Here is a 20711-nt window from a genome sequence, read left to right on the forward strand (position 1 = left end):
TAGTAGAGGCAGAGCTCTACTTACAAGATAAAAAGACTGTAACTACTGTTAGCCAGCCACAATTTGGGAGAGAGTTACCAGGTTTCAATATGATTATCCCTCATGGTTTGTTTTTCTATTTTGATGGTGAGGACTAAGGAGTCATTTTGATATCAAAATATACATGTACATCAAAATTCAATACATCTTGCTTGATTTTGCAAGATACTTAACTTTTGCAGTGCAAATTACTGCATAGTCACAATGGCTGACTTTCTTTTAAAAATAAGAATGAAAATATAAATATCCGCAATATTTCTTTACAGATTTAATTGCCTAGCTGTGGGTTTAGGTTAATTAATGAATCGACTGCTGAGCTCTATAGATCACAGGTTCAAGTCTAGCTAGCAGTCTTAATATTTTGAAATTACTTTCCATAAACTGCATTTTTAATATTCTTGTCCATATCCTCCACTTGTCATTCATTTCAAATTTCTCTGGTGCGTTATTCTTCCTTAATATATTCATCCCTATACAATAGAAGTATGGGCAGAATAAACTACCCATAGTCCTTTGCACCTGGTGGAAGTTTAAAGTTGACAGCTGCAGTGTCTCTGGGGAGACAAACAATTGGATCTTATTGTACACGTAGGTCATGAAACAAAACAAATTATTTGATGAGCATTAAAGATGGGACGTAAATTATAATTAGAATTAAACTAATGCGTATGGCAAGCCAATTTACTATCTATTTAATTGATTGATTGATTTGTGTATTGTTTAAAGTCCCTCTCGAGAATATTTCACTCAAATGGAGACGTCACCCTTGCTGGTGAAGGGCTGCAAAATTTAGGCCTATGCTCGGCGCTTGAGGCCTTTGAGCAGGAAGGGATCTTTATCATGCCACACCTGCTGTGACACGGGACCTCGTTTTTTTTGCGGGCATTTCTACAGTCCTGAGAGCTAAGCATAGGTCTAAATTTGTGGTACTTCACCTACAGCTGGCGACGCCTCAATATGAGTGAAAAATTCTTGTCGACGGGATGTATAACAAACAATCAAATCTTCATCGGCCCGCTATGTCCTCGGAATTAATTAATTTCATACTTCTGAGCGAATATGTAAATTCTTAAATTATTGAAAGTATAGTGAGACATGCTGATCCCTCTATACACAGTTTGACTGTGAGGGTAATAATATTAATATTAGTACATCTATATATATATATATCCGGACAACACCTAGTACCAGTTCTATTCCAACCTAATTATGCATCAAATGTCCCCCTCCATTTCATTATTGTACCAGAGATTTTTAAATGCATGCAGGTATCATTTCCCTCCACAAACAAGTTTTGGGAAGTTAGGAACCACTTACATGAATCTGTGTATCCATTTGAAAAAGTACACTTCCGCCCACACACTTCACAGTGAGTTACATCAGATGCTCAAGCTCATGTAGGCAGGACACAGTAGATTTCATATTTACTCTCTATGAATTTGGGGGTGTTTATTTACACATGCAATTGAGTTAAATACTACAATAATTGAAATCAAAATACAACAGATTTTTCCATCTTCCTTTCTTCTAAAAATAGTCTTAATGCTGGAAATTGCAAAACGAAATAACCTCCAGTCTGTCCTATCATACACTGTTATTGTCTCCGAACAGTTCAATGTTAGTAATTGAACTTTGACCTGTATATAGCTGGGATTCTCTCCCCATCCTCTAATAGCCATGTACTTTTTTCAGCCTCTATTTCTATACACTTTTCCCCGGCATCAGGAGCTTGAAAGAAAAGTCAACTTCCGTTAATTCTGGTTTGCGCAGCTGTTTGCTAGAAAATCATTTTCTTTTCAGGTTTCACAGAATTTAGTGAATTTTTTTCTGACACCATAATCAGGATATTTCGTTTCTGATATGTACTCAATCTCTGCGGATGCTTCTGTCTGACGAGGAGCTCCTGCATCTACTGCACTGCTCTCAGAGCTTCCTGTCTGATGGTATCTTGGTGTACTCTCATTAGAAACAGAACTTTTGAGCTCGTTTTCACTTGACTCTCTGTATTGCAAAATGGATGCACTAGAAAACCCAAAATGCTGATCTTGGGAACTTTTGGCAGTATGGAACTCCGTCGTTTGGGAACTATTCATGACAGGTTCACTGAAGCAGTCGGACTCATCAGAAGCATCATCTACAGACTGCCATGCCTTGACATGATTGGGCGGTTTGAAGGAACCTCTAAATCGCTGACCAGTGTTGACGTCCATCAGGGGAGAGTTGCTATCTTCGGACTTTCTGACAGTGGACAGTCTCTGCTTCCTCCTTAAAGATGCAGAAGTGATTGTAATTATTGGGATCACTGGATGTTTGTGGGTCATCTGGTCCTGACTCACTGGACGTTTGTGGGTCATTTGGTCCCGACTCACTGGACGATTGTGGGTCATTTGGTCCTGACTCACTGGACGTTTGTGGGTCAGTTGGCCCTGAATCATCGGGCGTTTGCGGATCAGTTGGTCCTGAAAGTACACTGACCTCCTCCCACTGACTTGGTACACAGACCTCCTCCCACTGACTTGATCCACACAGGCTAGGGAGGGAGACTGTGGTGATTTCACATTCAGACTCTCTTTGCTCTGAATCTTTCCATGGTCCAAAGTGGACTCAAAATCTGGCAAGATGCTTAAATATGAGGTCCTGGATTTTCTTGTGCTTTGGACGGGGAGGGTGAGGTATTTGCCTGTAGTGTTCATGGGTAAATGGGTTTGGGTGGTGTTCCCCGATTCCTGCAAATTGGATACTGAACTGTAGGATGAAAGCCATACTGCCATTGTATGAAAAATATGTAGCAAAATCAAAAACATATTCTGAGTTACTATCTCCAGTGTGGATTATTGCATTGATAGAATTGAAGAATCTTTGTATCTGCTTGTAAAAGCTTCTACATTACACATATAGCAAGTATTTACTCAGAGCATTTACCTCTAAGAAAACTGGACTGTCAAGGGACCCATCAGTAGATGGAAAGGAGGACCGACTGACGTACATATCTAAACACAAACAAATGCAAAACACAAACAAAACACAAAACAACAGATCGTAAGTGAAAGGAGGATCGACTGACGTACATATCTAAAAACAAACACAAAACACAAGAGTACCACAAAATACAGTACAATATACACCCATCGGACAGTGAAATTCAACCTGGAAGCATGTTGTGCACTCTGAATTGATACAACACACATTCTGAATAGAAAATCCTTAAAGTGGGTCATGGTGTACTAATCCATCTGACATGAACTAATTATGTATTTCTCTGAAAGTGAGGTTGTGACAAAATGTCAGTGAAATATCTATCTTTGATGATAAAAAGTCCAGGAAACCATTTGATCTACTTTTAGTCCTGAAGATGGACCAGTGTACCAAGTTTGATGTCTGTCAAGCAAAAGGTTCTCAATATATTGAGCAGAAGTACTTTTTTTGGTGTCCAGTTTGACCCTTGAAATTGGACTGTGTGACCTCAAAATCAATGAGGGTCATCTTCTGAAGATGTACCAGTGTTCCAAATTTGATGTCTGTCAAGAAAAGGGTACTCAAGATATTGAACGGACAGTATATTCCAATGTCCAGTTTCACCTTTGACCATGTGACCTCAAAATCAATAGGGGTCATCTTCTTCTAAAAATTTACCAGTGTACCAAATTTGATGTCTGTCAAGCAAAAGGTTCTCTAGACATTGAGTTGTCAGCATATTCCTAAGTTCAGTTTGACCCTTGACCTTTGACCATGTGACCTCAAAATCAATAGAGGTCATCTACTCCTTATGATGTACCAAGTTTGATGTCTGTCAAGCAAAGGGTTCTCAAGATATTGAACGGACAGTATATTCCTATGTCCAGTTTGACCCTTGACCTTTGACCATGTGACCTCAAAATCAATAAGGGTTATCTACTCCTTAGGATATACCAGTGTACCAAGTTTGATATCTCAAGCAAAGGGTTCCCAAGATATTGAGTGGACATTATATTCCTATGTCCAGAGTAGATTGACCCTTGACCTTTGAGCTTTTGACCTGAAAAACAATAGGGGTCCTCTTCTACTCATAATCAACTTACATATGAAATATCATTATGATCAAGTGAATGGTTCTCAGACAAGATATTGAGCGGACAACATGTGGTCTACTGACCGACTGGTGCAAAGCAATATGCCCCTCTTCTTTGAAGAGGAGCATAAAAAAGAAAGCAGACAAACACCTTCCCTCTGATTGAGTGAATCAGAGACCTTAGCCTCCATTATATCATATACCTAGTAGAGTATCAGCCCTGATACACCTACAGTACCCGCAACGTTATTCTTGACATTCCTATCGTGCTCTATCGTGCGTGTATCCTATCGTATCGTGCGTGTATCCTATCGTATCGTGTGTGTATCCTATCCTATCGTGTATCAGGTTTTCCGTTTTCTATCGTGTTTTGCGTTTATCAGGTCTATCATGTATCGTGTTTTGCGTGTATCAGGTTTTCTGTTTATCGTGAAAATCGTTTATCGTGTAGCTTTGGAAACTATCGGGATCGTATATAAAATCTAATGGAAAAGTACGATACTTTCCGAAACCTTTATTCGTTTTGTTAAAGAAGCTATTTTTAGGAATCGAGGAAAGACGGTATATTTGAAGGAGAACATAAAGTTGTCGGTTTTAAGGCAGAAGAAGAGCTATTTGTCTGTCCAGAGAGAGTGAAAATTTATCACAATTTAATTCTAAGTAGTCTGGAAAGTAGGACAGTAAACCGAGCACAGTAAATCTGAAAGCTCCTTCTTCTGAAGTTTACAAACATTTGTTTGTCTAGAAACAGTTATTTGTAATTAACACTAACAGAAAAATAGGGAGTTCCGATTTGAAAGGAAAAATCAGTAAATTACATTGTTTATCACATACATGTATATTTTAATAATGGTTCTTATTCTTCCGATTTTTTTTCTTCACGTGTATGCTACTTATATAGCAACTGCTGAACTTGTGCGCGTCCTTATATCTGATTTTGTGTATCACCCGTGTTTTGACAGCTAACATTCTCAGGGACATTGTATTTCACACATTTAGAAGATTAAGTTTTAAAAGGGTGCAAGGGTGTTGCATCCCCCAAAATTCTGCTCAACTGGGCACGATTCCGCTGTCATCGTTGTTTTATTTTAATACCTTGTACATGTACACATGTACCAATACTCGTACGTGTAGATACTGGAAATTTATGTTGGTTTTGATGATTATTTGAATTTTTTTACACACTAAGCGTTTCAAAATTGCGAATTTAAAACAAGCCGGGTTTTGTTTATGTTTTTTTAAACATTTTATTTATGTTTTGTTAACAAAATATCAATTCAAATAAATATGTTCCAATTACTTATGACTATCAATTATCAATCATAGTGTAAAAATATCTAACAGGTGTAGTGTGGTTGATTTTTTTTTAAAGCGGTCGTTATGAAAATAACTTGAGATGTTGAATGAGCCGTGAACTTAGAGCTTGATGCAAAATAACCCCCTCCTCGCTACACACACAATATTACTTGGTTTTATTTCATACTCAAGGTAATATACATTAGCATAAGAGAGCTACTGAAGCATGATATCACTACATTATATTACATTTAGTTAATTCCCTGTATAATCTATATATTAAACATTAGGTGACAATATAAGTTTTAGAATCATTGGCTGATAAAATTCATATAGATATCAAATAATGAATTCAATGCCGTATATATTTTATTATTTTTTTAAATTTTAGCTGTGATGGCATAAAAAAAAACAACGTACGACCGTGGATTAAAGAAATTATATGGTACAAAACCGATCAATGTTTTAAACAAATGTTACCGCGACGGGGACAGGTAGTTGATAGTCATCCCGCGATGAGAACGCGGTTTTCCTGAGTTACCTATAGATTACCGCGTTAGATTTTTTTCCCATCGCGAGAACGCGGGAAACAAGAAATCCGCGTTGTCCGTAATGTAGGTATATAATGAACATTGAAATCTTTCAATATTATTATCAACATAATGTAAACATAATGTAATTATGTTGTAGGTATCAAAATTTCGTTCCGTCTAAACCGTTTCTAAATTTACAACATTTCTATCAGGTTTTCCGTTTATCGTGAAGATCGTTTATCGTGTTTTGCGTTTATCAGGTCTATCGTGAAGATCGTTTATCAGGTTTTGCGTTTATCAGGTTTATCGTGTATCCTATCGTATCGTGTGTGTATCCTATCGTATCGTGCGTGTATCCTATCCTATCGTGCGTGTATCGTGTTCTATCGTTTATCATGTCAAGAATAACGTTGCGGGTACTGTATCTTGGCTAGGGTGAGACAGCTGCAAGTAGGTAGGGCTGTCTCGCCCTAAGGGCCGAGATATCTCTGTCTCAGTCCGTTGTCAAGGGGCTGTCTCGCCCTATAATTTCAAATGGCTATTTCTTCTTTAATCTTTTGAAATTTAACATAACTACATGAAAAAATGATGTTAGACACAATTTTTTTCAAATATAATACTTTCTTCCACGACAAAATTTAATTTAAGCAGAAAAATTAAATAAAAACGTTTTCAAAAACAGTGCTAAATTGTAGCGAGTATCTAAGCAAAGGGGGGTAACCCAAGTAACAATTGTTTATTTAGAACAATAACACGTTTAACTTCATTTAAAAACAATCAACGTTCTAGGCGACAGAAAACAGTAGGAGGATTATGGAGGGTGATACTAAAGCATTATTAGAAATTCCCGGTCCTAATGGAGATCAAAATGTTAATTTACGGTAATTTTGATGTAGAAAACTGCTTTAAAACGATTTCTGAAATCTAAAATCCCGAGGACTTGGCAATAAAACAAGAAAAGCAGAACCAATATCTTCCGACGTTTTTCAACGACTTATAGATGCTAAACAGATGGGAAATGGTAAACAAGAGGCCCATGGGCCACATCGCTCACCTGAGTCACCTTGGCCCATATCTGAAGACTTTCCATATATATTTGCATGTAAAACCTTGGTCCCTATTATGGCCCAAACTACCCTTTGCAAACTTGAATCTACACTATGTCAGAAAGCTTTCATGTAAATGTCAACTTCTTTGGCCCAATGGTTCTTTTAAAGCTTTTTTCTATATTTGTATGTAAAACTTTGACCCCCCCCCCCCCCCACTTGTGGCCCCATCCTACCCCCCGGGGACCATGATTTGAACAAACTTGAATCTGCACTATGTCAGAAACTTTTCTTGTAAATATCAGCTTTTCTGACTCAGTGGTTATTGAGAAAAAGATTTTAACTATATATTTGTATGTAAAACTTTGATCCCCCTTGTGGCCCCATCCTACCCCCGGAGCCCATGATTTGAACAAACTTGAATCTGCACTATGTCAGAAAGTTTTCATGTAAAAATCAGCTTTTCTGGCTCAGTGGTTCTTGAGAAGAATATTTTTCCTATATATTTGTATGTAAAACTTTGATCCCCTATTGTGGCCCCATCCAACCCCCGGAGCCCATGATTTGAACAAACTTGAATCTGCATTATGTCAGGAAGCTTTCATGTAAATCTCAGCTTTTCTGGCTTAGTGGTTCTTGAGAAGAAGAGTTTTAAAGTTTTTCCCTATATATTTGTGTGTAAAAACTTTGATCCCCCCCTTGGGGCCCCATCTTATCCCCGGGGGCCATGATTTGAACAAACTTGAATCTGCACTATGTCAGGAAGCTTTCATGTAAATCTCAGCTGGCTTAGTGGTTCTTGAGAAGAAGAGTTTTAAAGTTTTTCCCTATATATTTGTGTGTAAAACTTTGATCCCCCCTTGGGGCCCCATCTTATCCCCGGGGGCCATGATTTGAACAAACTTGAATCTGCACTATGTCAGAAAGTTTTCATGTAAAAATCAGCTTTTCTGGCTTAGTGGTTCTTGAGAAGACTTTTAAAGATTTTTCCTATATATTTGTATGTAAAACTTTGATCCCCTATTGTGGCCCCATCCAACCCCAGGGGCCCATGATTTGAACAAACTTGAATCTGCATTATGTCAGGAAGCTTTCATGTAAATCTCAGCTTTTCTGGCTTCGTGGTTCTTGAGAAGAAGATTTTTAAAGTTTTTCCCTATATATTTGTGTGCAAAACTTTGATCCCCCTTGGGGCCCCATCCTATCCCCGGGGGCCATGATTTGAACAAACTTGAATCTGCACTATGTCAGGAAGTTTTCATGTAAAAATCAGCTTTTCTGACTCAGTGGTTCTTGAGAAGAAGATTTTTAAATATTTTTCCTATATATTTGTATGTAAAACTTTGATCCCCTATTGTGGCCCCATCCAACCCCCGGGGCCCATGATTTGAACAAACTTGAATCTGCATTATGTCAGGAAGCTTTCATGTAAATCTCAGCTTTTCTGGCTTAGTGGTTCTTGAGAAGATTTTTAAAAATTTTCCCTATATATTTGTGTGTAAAACTTTGATCCCCCCCTTGGGGCCCCATCTTATCCACGGGGGCCATGATTTGATCAAACTTGAATCTGCACTATGTCAGAAAGTTTTCATGTAAAAATCAGCTTTTCTGGCTTAGTGGTTCTTGAGAAGAAGAATTTTAAAGATTTTTCCTATATATTTGTATGTAAAACTTTGATCCCCTATTGTGGCCCCATCCAACCCCAGGGGCCCATGATTTGAACAAACTTGAATCTGCATTATGTCAGGAAGCTTTCATGTAAATCTCAGCTTTTCTGGCTTAGTGGTTCTTGAGAAGAAGATTTTTAAAGTTTTTCCCTATATACTTGTATGTAAAACTTTGATCCCCCCTTGTGGCCCCATCCTACCACCGGGGGCAATGATTTGAACAAACTTGAATCTGCAATATGTCAGGAAGCTTTCAGGTAAATTTCAGCTCTTCTGGCCCAGTGGTTCTTGAGAAGAAGATTTTTAAATGACCCCACCCTATTTTTGCATTTTTGTGATTATCTCCCCTTTGAAAGGAACATGGCCCTTCATTTGAACAAACTTAAAAGCCCTTCACCCAAGGATGCTTTTGGCCAAGTTAGGTTGAAATTGGCCCAGTGGTTCTGGAGAAGAAGTCGAAAATGTGAAAAGTTTACAGACAGACGGACGCCGGACAAAATGTGATCAAAATAGCTCACTTGAACCTTCGGTTCAGGTGAGCTAAAAAAAAACTTACTTCAGTATAAGGTAACATTCCCTAAGGGCTGTTCCAGAAATGATCAAATGGGGGGATTGGGCGGCAAACGATATTTTTTTGTGTGGGTGGTCGTATTTTTTCATATTTTAATTGGTCCGTGGTTGGACTGTTAAAAAAATATTTATTATGGGTAGTGGGAGTTTCTATTGTTTTATTTTGTGCCACGTGGGTGTTGAGTTTTCAGAATATTTTTATTGTCGCTCTTGTCGTGTTGGTTACAAAACGTCGGAGGGAAAATTGAAAACGTGCTTTCGAAATCGGAAATTGGAAGTAACATAGAACTATTCGAGTTGTCGCTCTTTGCAGCGCATAACTTTCCATTACGGCACTCTTCAAATTAGAGGCGCGTTTAGTAGGGTCCCTTTGGACGTGATGGCGGCGAACTCTGTTCTGTAGATTATTACAGTTTACAGTGCATCGATTTTGGGAATATTTTGAAACCAATAGGTATTCCATTTTCTAACAAGAGGCTCAGGGGCCTTATAGGTCACCTGAGTATCATGTAACAACCTTCCAATGTTTGAATTAGGTTTGTGTTTAAATATAAGAATTTTACTTTTGGATGGAAGAAACATTGAATAGCTATGTGGTCAGCCCCGCCTTTGCACCAGAACCCCTGACCCTGGGGCCATAAATTTCAGTTTTGAAAGAAGCATCCTTGATCATCATTATCATACTATTAGTTTGTCTACTTAATACCCAGCAGCAGAGGAGAAGATTTTCAAAGAAATAAAATGCATTTTCACTATATGATCAATAGGGCCCCACCCTAATACCAGAACCCCTGACCCAGGGGCCATGAATTTCACAATTTTGAAAGAGGCATCCTTGCTCATCATAACCATGCTATTGGTTTGTCTACTTAATACCCAAGGACAGAGAAAAAGATTTTCAAAGAAATAATGCATTTTCACTATATGACTTATAGAGCCCCACCCTAGCACCAGAACCCCTGATCCAGGGGCCATGAATTTCACAAATTTTAACAAGAGGTACTGTGAGCTATGCTCACTAAGAATACCCCCCGCTTACCCCAATCTCCCAAAGGGTGTTGGTAATAGGTATAAACTACCTCTTTTCTGAGTGTTGCTACTTTGATGTCCAGTGCGCATGACCTTTGACCTTTTGACCCCAAAGTCGATAGGGAACATCTTCATCCCATGGGTAGTCCATCTGTATGATATGGTGACTGTAGGTGGAAAGGATAACGCTTTAGAGCCCGGAAACCATATTGCTACTTCAATGTCCAGTGCGCGTGACCTTTGACCTTTTGACCCCAAAATCGATAGGGATCATTTTCATCCCATTAGTAGTCCATATATATGATATGGTGACTGTAGGTGGAAAGGATAACGCTTTAGAGCCCGGAAACCATATTGCTACTTCAATGTCCATTGCACGTGACCTTTGACCTTTTGACCCCAAAATCAATAGGGAACATCTTCATCCCATGGGTAGTCCATATGTTTGATATGGTGACTGTAGGTGGAAAGGATAACGCTTTAAAGCCCGGAAACCATATTGCTACTTCAATGTCCAGTGCGCTTGACCTTTGACCTTTTGACCCTAAAATCGATAGGGAACATCTTCATCCTATGGGTAGTCCATATGTATGATATGGTGACTGTAGGTGGAAAGGATAGCACTTTAGAGCCCGGAAACCATATTGCTACTTCGATGTCCAGTGTGCTTGACCTTTGACCTTTTGACCCCAAAATCGATAGGGAACATCTTCATCCCATGGGTAGTTCATATGTATGATATGGTGACGGCAGATGGAAAGGATAATGCTTTAGAGCCCGGAAACCATTGCGTCTACAGACGGACAACTCGATTCCAGTATATCCCCCCCACAACTTGTTGCGGGGGGTATAAAGAGGCATCCTTGCTCATCATTACCATGCTATTAGTTTGTCTACTTAATACCCAAAGACAGAGAAGATTTTCAAAGAATTTCTACATTTTCACTATATGACCAATAGAGCCCCACCCTAACACAAGAACCCCTGCCCCAGGGGCCATGAATTTCACAATTTTGGTAGAGGGCTCATTGCTCATTATAATTATGCCCACAGTTTGGCTTCTTGATGTCCAGGAGTAAAGAAGAAGATTTTTTAAAATTACACTCATTTTGATGGTTTTTGCCATTTTCACTATATGACCAATAGAGCCCCCCCCCCCCAACACAAGAACCCCTGCCCCAGGGGCCATGAATTTCACAATTTTGGTAGAGGGCTCAATGCTCGTTATAATTATGCCCACAGTTTGGCTTCTTGATGTCCAGGAGTAAAGAAGAAGATTTTTTAAAATTACACTCATTTTGATGGTTTTTGACCCACCCCTCAGGCCCCAGGGGGGCAGGGACCACGAATTTCACAATTTTTGTTCCCCTTCACCCACAGATGCTATATGCCAAAATTGGTTGAAATTGGTTCAGGGGTTTCAGAGAAGAAGCTGAAAATGTTCAAATGTTAACACACGACGCACGACGACGGACAAAAACAGATAGCAATAGGTCACCTGAATGAATACAGGTGACCTAATAAAAATAGGCAAACCTTAGTTGATTTATACGAGGGTACCGATGCGTTATATTTATCAGTCGGTGTGATGGTGATAGAGGCCTCCGGGCGCGGGCTCCATTAGAAGACGAACGATTCGTGGAAAAACATATCCATACCCATTTCATGATAATAGCATCGTTTGGACTCCCAATCTTTCCAACATTCCCGCCATAGATGCCTTTGATTGTTGATGTGACATCGTTTCTTCAGAACTACTGTGATACAATGTCGCACAGGCATTACCGCGTCATTGACTAGAATGTTTGTCCCGAAAACCTCGCAAGATTTGTACCGTTTTCATTTTTAAAAATATTTTTGTGGTGGGTCTGGTTAGTTTTTTTAATTTATTAGATGGGTCATTGTAAAATGAGTTTATTAATTTGATGGGTCATGGGGTAATTTTTTATTTTTTTTTTTATGGGTGCTTGGTATATACAAAAGGTGCCTCCCGACCCCCCCATGTATTTATTTCTGGAATAGCCCTAAGCAAATAAATAGCAGCATCAGATCTGTAAAGATTCCCGTTCATACGATGACGCCACGTAAACAAAGTTCTACAACTCTTACAAATTATATGAAATAATGAAAACGGGCGAGTTTGGTAAATCCGAAAAAAGAAATAAAAATAATTCACTTATTTCCAATTTTAGTATTCATTAGCAGGCCCCTAGTAGCTGCTTAATAGTATATACATGTACATGAACAGCATAGCGATAGATATGACGAGTTTCTCAGCCAAGCAGTTCAGTTAATTGAAACGTCCAGATTCTAGACCACATGAGGGGATGTCCATGATTAATCATCCAATTATTGTGACCAGCAGTGGAATAAAGCTACAAAACCCAGACTTTAGCATGTTTCACAATGCCAATAGTACTGGAAACATAACCATTAAAGTAAACTCACCGAAGGAATAAAATAGTCAAATATCGTTGTATAGTATACCATGTATTTATGTTTGGGTCAATACCCCCCCCCCCCCCCAATTTTTTAAAAAATGTTTATCAACTTGTTGTGTTTTAGGTATATGATATAAACAATATCACACTCTAATGTTGATCTCGGACCTGGGATTGCCCCTACGGGCTCGGGCCGAGATCAACTCTCGGGGCCAATCCCAGGTCCGAGATCAACATTAGAGTGTGATATTCTATATAGGCCAAATAAAATAATATGTGTGGTTTCAGCTACAATCACTTGAAAAATAGGGTGGGTAGGAAGGTAGGTAGGGATTCTATTTCATTTTTTAAATTTATTTTTTTATGATAGATTTTAGATGGAAACACAATTTTCTTTTACTTTCACTTCTTTGCATGTACCATTCATATATGGTGTGATGTATACCTATCAAAATTGGTAGGGATCACCCTAGTTTTGACAATTCTTATATATATATATTTCAAATAAAAAAATAAATATAGAAAAAAAAATCAGTGCATTTGCAAAAAACATGTTTTTGAACATGATAGTAGGAAATGATATTTCAACCACAGTATTATTTTCAAGCCCTTCCAAGTTTTTAAATCCATCCAACTTTTTCAAAAATAAGGAGGGTGATCGCTCAGTATAATATTCAAACAACCTGAAATTTGCACTATTGTTTATGTAAGCACTCTTTAGTTTTAAGTCACTTTCTGTCTAATGTTAGATGGCCTGTAGTATGTGTTTACAAACGTTTAGAAACAGATGGACATTGGACAGAGAGATAGACAGACAGCCAGATGGACAGACAGATGACAGACAAAAGGTGATCAGAAAAGTTCACTCAAACTTTCAGCTAAGGTAAAAATCCTTACTTTTAAAGTAATGAAAGTCATCTCTGTGCCTGCGGTGTTTCTTGACATTCTCATAGTCGCCTGACCCCCCGTAGTACGAGTGCTTTGTGATGTTGGTCACATCATTCACATCAGTTATTGACCTACAGACCTGAAAGAGGTCGAAATAAATACCTACAGACCTGAAAGAGGTCAAAATAAATACCTACAGACCTGAAAGAGGTCAAAATAAATACCTACAGACCTGAAAGAGGTCAAAATAAATACCTACAGACCTGAAAGAGGTCAAAATAAAGCTATAACAGTAAAAAATCTTACTCCAGATCAATATAATCCAGGGCTCCACAGACGGATGCATTGACATTGACAAATGATGATTAAAACTTGTTCATCCAATGTATAAGAAAAATATATTCAAGGTAGATCACTACAGGTGAAAAATCTCATCTTTTCCTGTTTATAAGTGTCACCACATGCATTCATAATGAACATATTTATTTGACATGAAAACTATATGCATAACTCTGGGTGCCTGCTTTTATCCACTACACTGTAAAACTGCTATTTTTATATTACTAGTTTTACCATTTCCTTATTATTTCCCCTTGAAAGCAAACCTGGCATCAAGACCATAAACTGAAAAGACTTAAAATAAAATTTTGATTACTATAATCTGAAAATTTATCTAGCAGATATTTTTAAAAAAAACTGCTGGTTTATAAAAACAAATAAAACACAAACATCTACTGAAAATTAACATTTTTATAAAAAATAGTTTAAAAGCTAGCTAGATTTGAAATTTAGACATAAGTGTATTCCCAGGTCTTCAGACCTGGTCATTTCTATAAACGAAAATATATTCCCAAAGATTCATTCAGGCTAGTTTGATTAATATTGGCTAATTCTGGAGAAATTGAAAATGTGCAAAATTATTAATAAACTGAGGGCAGGCAAGCCTTTATCAGAATTTAACTTTAGCTGACAAAGCCTCGTTAGCTCAATCTTTTATTCCTGGATAGAGAAAGTTGTGAAGTCAATATTACAGAAAATGACTTTAATATAATTTAACATTCCCAATTAAGTTTAATTTTGATGCAAGAAATTTTGCATTCAAAGCATACACATACACTATAACACGGCTATAGTGAATATATTAATTACTGTGTATGACAAAATTATTTTCATTCCCTGTACTGAGAAAAATACTGAATAACTCATTGCATACAATAAATTATTCATTCATGCAAAATCAGACCTCCCTGGTGTTTACAGATACACCTGTTCTCAGTATACCGTTCTATTTATAATTCCTGATCTCTGTACGTCTGGGTTGTAGTACGGACGATGCTTCTTTCTGAATCTTCTGACCACCGTCTCTGATGTGTCCTGGTCACTGCAGTATAGTGGAATCGATCGTCGCCGCCTTCTACAACATTTACAAAGAGTTAAAATGAATACCTGCCTCCTAAGATACCTGCAACATTTACAAAACAAGAGTTCCACAAATGGTATATAATATGCCCATGAAAATGCTTACATAGGGTGTTTTTCTTATGCCATAATTTGTAGAAATTTGCTTCAGGTAATATCAGGCTGTGACATACTTTCTTTGCATAATATGAATAAAGTGTCTTAAAAATTGAAGAAAATCAAAATCCTTTGCCACATGCCCATTTTCCAAACCCATACAAATACCCTGTAAAGTAAGGTCTTCACTTGAAAACTGCAGAAGGAAAAATAAAAGACAAACCATGTACTGCTACTCCCTATGCAATAATTCCTAACTAACTAATTTCAATAAACTGTAATTTTCTCAAAAATTGAAGAAAATCAAAATCCTTGCCACATGTGCACCTTCAATACCCATATAAACACTTTGTAAAAGAAGTAGGTTCTCACTTGAAAAGTGTGGGAGAAATTCTCCAAACAAAATGTATTCTCTTTGTAATATTTCCTCAAAGCGGACTAAGTCAACAACCTGTATTTTTTTTCTTCAAAAATTGAAGAAAATCAATATCCTTGCCACATGCACATCTTCAATATTCATACACTCTGTGAAACAAGATGGTCCTCACTTGAAAATTGTGGGAGGAGTTTGCCGGACAATTTTCAAATAAAGGGACACAACTCCTGCAAGAGGTCAAAATGGATCAAAATTGCAACATGATCTAGTCTGAAAATGATCCACAAAAGTTTCAGCTTTATATATGACAGAGAAATGAAATTAGAAACAGAAAACCCTGAAAGGACAGACAGATGGATGTACAGACATCGCTATACCATAATACGTCCACTCTAAAGACGAGCGTATAAAAATTACCTGGCTGTATCGAAATAGTTTCAACTCATCATCAGGCATATTTACTGATGTCTTTTAAAGCATTACTGATTGTAACTAAATCCATTTTTACAGTTCGGTATATATAATGAGGGATCTAATAACTTCGCTATATATCATAATCAATGAATACTACATGTACTTACAAACACAAATACAGTGGTACCACAAACAGCAATGGTCCAGCTATAACAATCAGACTGTACCAGCCCGGCTCTATATCCGAGGAACTATCTACGGATAATTAATAGATAAATGAAATATTATACACTGGTCCAAGCTCTATATCCGAGGTACTATCTACGGATAATTAATAGATAAATAAAATATTACACTGGTCCAAGCTCTATATCCAAGGAACTATCTACGGATAATTAATAGATAAATAAAATATTACACTGGTCCAAGCTCTATATCCGAGGTACTATCTACGGATATTGATAGATAAATAAAATATTACTCTGGTCTAAGCTCAAAATCAGAGGCATTATCTAGGGATATTGATAGATAAACAAAATATTACTCTGGTCAAAACTCTACATGTATATCAGAGGTACTATCAATAAATAAAATATTACTTTGGTCTAAGCTCAATATCAGGGGCACTATCTACGGATATCAATGACAGTCTAGATAAATAAATGAAAAAAAAGCTGAAGTGAGCAAGCTCACATACTCCACGCTCCAACATTGCTTGACAATGCCTCATGTAATGAATGGTAATGCTATGCATTACTGCAAGAACAGGACAGACGGGCTCGAAATTCGAAATTCAAAAGGGGCATACCTCCCAGAAAAATTATTGAATCAGAATTTCATGGGAATATGCACATCTACACAGTGTGTCCTTATTAACTACAAAGTTTCACGAAATTCTGTTGAGTGGTCTCAGAGGAGTTGCGCTGACAAGAGCAGGACAGACAGGATCGAAATTCTAAGTTCAAAAGGGGCATAACTCCCAGAAAAATTATTGAATCAGAATTTCATGGGAATATGCACATCTACACAGTGTGTCCTTATTAACTACAAAGTTTCACGAAATTCTGTTGAGCGATCTCAAAGGAGTTGTGCTGACAAGAAAGGGACTGACGGACTAGCTGACAGACTGCAGACCAAAAACATTGTACCCTCCGCAACTTCGTTGCGTGGGGCATAATAAAACATTAAACTGACCCAAGCTCTATATCAAAGGCACTATCTACGAATATTAATGACGCACTTAGCAGATATATGTTACATGCTGGTCCAGTGAATAAAATAGATCATCTTTATTCATGAACAGACACTAAAGCATGCTACCACACTAGCTGAGCAATTTTGTATAATTCCTTACTTGGACAGAGTGCTCAACGATTTGCACAGTATAATTCCGTTCATTTTAGAAATATAGTACAATCATGTAGCACTTTTCATGGTCTGCAATATTCAAATCACGTCTATTTTTTACTTCAATTATTTAGTCTAGAAAAATTATGTTAAAACTGTGAAATATAGTCATTAGTGGATATATATCTATTTAGTATCTATCTATCTAATAATAATACCATATTTATATAGCACCCTTTTCATACACTATGTACGCTCAAAGGTGCTTATTTATATTTAATATATATATTACCAGGTTCATGGTCCGTTTGTAACACTTGTGAAAAGCTGAGACTAAATCCTTTGTAGTCATGCAACCCTTGTCTCGTTCCTGATATTCCCCAATACAGCGATACCCAAAACTTATCCCAGGGGAGAGAAATCTCCCTTGGGGCCTCTGTCCCACACACAGGACCCAGCTCACTCTTCCTGTTGCCTGAGGAAATACACAGTCAACCACAAATCAAAGAGGAAAAGCTCATCAAAAACCAGCTTTCATCTAAATTGTGTTGAAGAAATGTCTGGGTGATTTTTGTGATAGTAAGTTGCACATACAAAAATTTCTTGTCACTAACTCAAGATTGACACCCATATTGTATATGTTTCAATGGAAGACCAGATTGATAAGGCCAAAAAAAATATATGTTGGTTTCCACTTTCACCTCAAAATTTTTAAGGGTCGGTAGGTAGTTTTTTTTTATTTTATAGGTTGAATATTTTTATAATGATTTAGTATTCTACTATGCATAAAATAAAGTGATTATTTAGTAATCAAATAAAAGTTCTATTATGAATCAAAACATTTCTTCACTTTACTGTAAACAAAACTGTTTCTGTGTTTTGGAATCTGTTTACTATTAGTGCATTAAATAAATATTAAACTTAATAAGTCAATAAATATACTCTTGTTGTATTGATGACATTTGCAAAATCTGTGAGAATGGAAAAAAATGTGTTAGGGTGGGCAGAAATTTTTAGGGTTGGTCGGGAAAGTGGAAACCAACATATATTTTTTTTTTTGCCTAATGTTTGATGTTGCAAAGGGGCCTTATTAATTCATTTTGGGAAAACTGTGAATAAACATGTTACTTTGGAATGAAAGGTGAATGTAATTACTGTACATGTAACAACACAGAAGTCAAAAGAATTACAGTTCATTGATTTACCAAAGTTTATGAATTAATGTATTGTCACAACCATAACTTATGAAATCTGATTATTGAAGGCTAACTGCTGGAACATTTTCAATAATTCTATTCAACATTAAATCTACTTTCACTTTCTTGATGTCCAACAGAACTTCTGGCTGAGTTTTTAAAAAAGATCTTATATTTCAACAAAAAAAATTGAAGTTGCTGTGTTGATAACTACCATTAGAACTGAAGGTTCCGAGCAGCAGGAATCCATCCTTACAATGACCACTGGCTGCCAGGGGTAAGTCAAAACTCGAGAAATTCAGCCTGACTGACGAGCCCTCTGGAAGTATGACCAACCAATCACAATGGAACCCAGGAGGAAGAGCTTCATCAAATCCTGGAGACGTGATGGAGCCCTCGGTGGAGACGAGCGTATCGCTACAATCTGTAGTGACTGTAAAAATGGAGTCAATGTTTGCCTATATTCTGATCATGTATACATGCATAGGGCTTTGTTCGTGAGTTCCCAAATACAATATATATTGAATCAATTATCTATGTATATGTATTACATTGTATGCATAATTTCCCAACTTTACTTTGATATCATTTACCAATGAAATATAAACTATAAATTAATAATAATTGTCATCCCAGACTAGCCTACCCTGCTTTTTCTCCTCATTAGTATGCCATCCACTGGTGGTCAGATTTGTATCAATAGAAAAGGCAGTATCTGCAGCTAACACAATTTCCACCTCAAAAATCTAAACAATAAAGCCTAAGTATACAAACACTTGAATAGAGCATATATTACTAGCAGCTTTTCTGGGGCTTTGTTCCAGGGATGTGAAATTGAAATGTGTGTGGGAGGGGGGGGGGGGCTTTCAGATACATGCATGGCACACTTTGATGTATATTAACTTGAATAATACTGTTTCTTGCTGATACCAATTTTTAGCACAAATTTCCAACAGTGGCCCCTTTTAATGTCCCTGCCTTGTAGACCAGTCACCAAATAAAAATACAACTGGAAGTATTATGTACATGTATGATCCATCTGATACCATTAATAAAGAGACATTGCACATCTATCAAAAACTTTCTGATTCTGTGAAACACCTCTAACCCAGTTCCATTTCACCATTGTGATGATATCGCCCTCTTCTTTACAAACCCTCAAAGGTCGCAAAGTAAATGAGAAAAACTTGGACTGTATATATAATTCTGTTAGAACTGAAAACCAATACCAATAATACACAATAATTCAACGTGCAATTTATCATTCACAGAGGAATTTTGTATATATATATATATATATATATATATATATATATATATATATATATATAATCGGTCAGTTCTGGATTTAATTTTTTGGTAAATGGTTTGAAGGAATTAGAAATTTCTGAACTATAGAGAAAAGCCTTACGGTATGGTCAGATCTGTGTAGATAGTCTTTAACATTGGAGTTTAATGGCAGGAAGTCTTTCTGAAGTTTATAACAAACCTTTAGTGTCTTACTATACGTACAAGTGTAAAAGAATCCCGTGGGGATCCGGGTTAGAATAGGTCCTCAGTACCCCTTGCTTGTCGTAAGAGGCGACTAAATAGGGCGGTCCTTCGGATGAGACCGCAAAAACTGAGTTCCCGTGTCACAGCAGGTGTGGCACGATAAAGATCCCTCCCAGCTCAAAGGCTGTAAGCGCCGAGCTAGGCCTAAATTAACTCCACAGTTGATTCACAATGCAGATAGATGGATGCAGATGAAGAACACAGCTGTTACATGTACTTGATTGTTCAGGTAGCAATTAAGGTAATGATCACAGGTAGCAGGAGATAAATAACTACTAGTAATCCGATCCAATTGACACTCAATGTATCCACTGTACCCCTGGGTATATATAGAGCTATGGAGGTGTGGGCATGGGACCATTGACCAATCAGCTGCATACTACTGAATGTAACCACTGTACCCCAGGTTACATAATACAGTCACCTATCATAATGTGTACTTTCATTTTCCATATGAGTTGTACTGTACCCTTTCTGTAACTTTCTAGTATAGGCATTTATAGCATGTAGCCTAGGGTACAAAAGTATCACCTTAAAACAGAGTCCTTATTCCTTGCCATATATGATTCATTACATGACTGATGAGTGTTCTTTGGTTTTAAAGTTATTCTAATAAAATAAGCCCATAAATTTATCAACTTATTGATCATATTTTCAACAACGTTAAAAATTACCCGTGAAAAGCCTGTAAATATGAACAAAATACACAAAAAACTTCTCATCATTGAAAGTTTCTGTTGAAATTTGGCGCC

The 20711-nt window shown here is 37.2% G+C and overlaps 1 protein-coding gene across 1 annotated transcript; it reads right to left on the minus strand.

Moving 5' to 3' along the window:
- Positions 1-1473: 1473 nt before the first annotated feature.
- Positions 1474-20707, minus strand: LOC125655702 (uncharacterized). The gene is made up of 9 exons (XM_048886137.2): positions 20634-20707; positions 19052-19151; positions 18620-18838; positions 17502-17684; positions 16030-16117; positions 14839-14971; positions 13567-13696; positions 2962-3029; positions 1474-2765 (listed from the first exon to the last, which is right to left on the minus strand). The coding sequence occupies exons 1-9, from the start codon at positions 20682-20684 to the stop codon at positions 1836-1838; spliced, it is 1902 nt and encodes a 633-aa protein (XP_048742094.2). The 5' UTR covers positions 20685-20707; the 3' UTR covers positions 1474-1835.
- Positions 20708-20711: the final 4 nt, after the last annotated feature.

Source organism: Ostrea edulis, chromosome 7 (genome assembly GCF_947568905.1).
Source record: "Ostrea edulis chromosome 7, xbOstEdul1.1, whole genome shotgun sequence".
Taxonomy (NCBI): domain Eukaryota; kingdom Metazoa; phylum Mollusca; class Bivalvia; order Ostreida; family Ostreidae; genus Ostrea; species Ostrea edulis.

Excerpts from the sequence above, each read along its gene's own strand:
- LOC125655702 (XM_048886137.2), bottom strand. The coding sequence starts at position 20,684 with ATGATGAGAAGTTTTTTGTGTATTTTGTTCATATTTACAGGCTTTTCA. Across the intron at positions 14,972-16,029 it reads GTACCACTGTATTTGTGTTT|AAGGCGGCGACGATCGATTC; the intron begins GTAAGTACATGT and ends TAAATGTTGTAG. Across the intron at positions 3,030-13,566 it reads TGACTTTCATTACTTTAAAA|ATATGTACGTCAGTCGGTCC; the intron begins GTAAGGATTTTT and ends GTTTGTGTTTAG.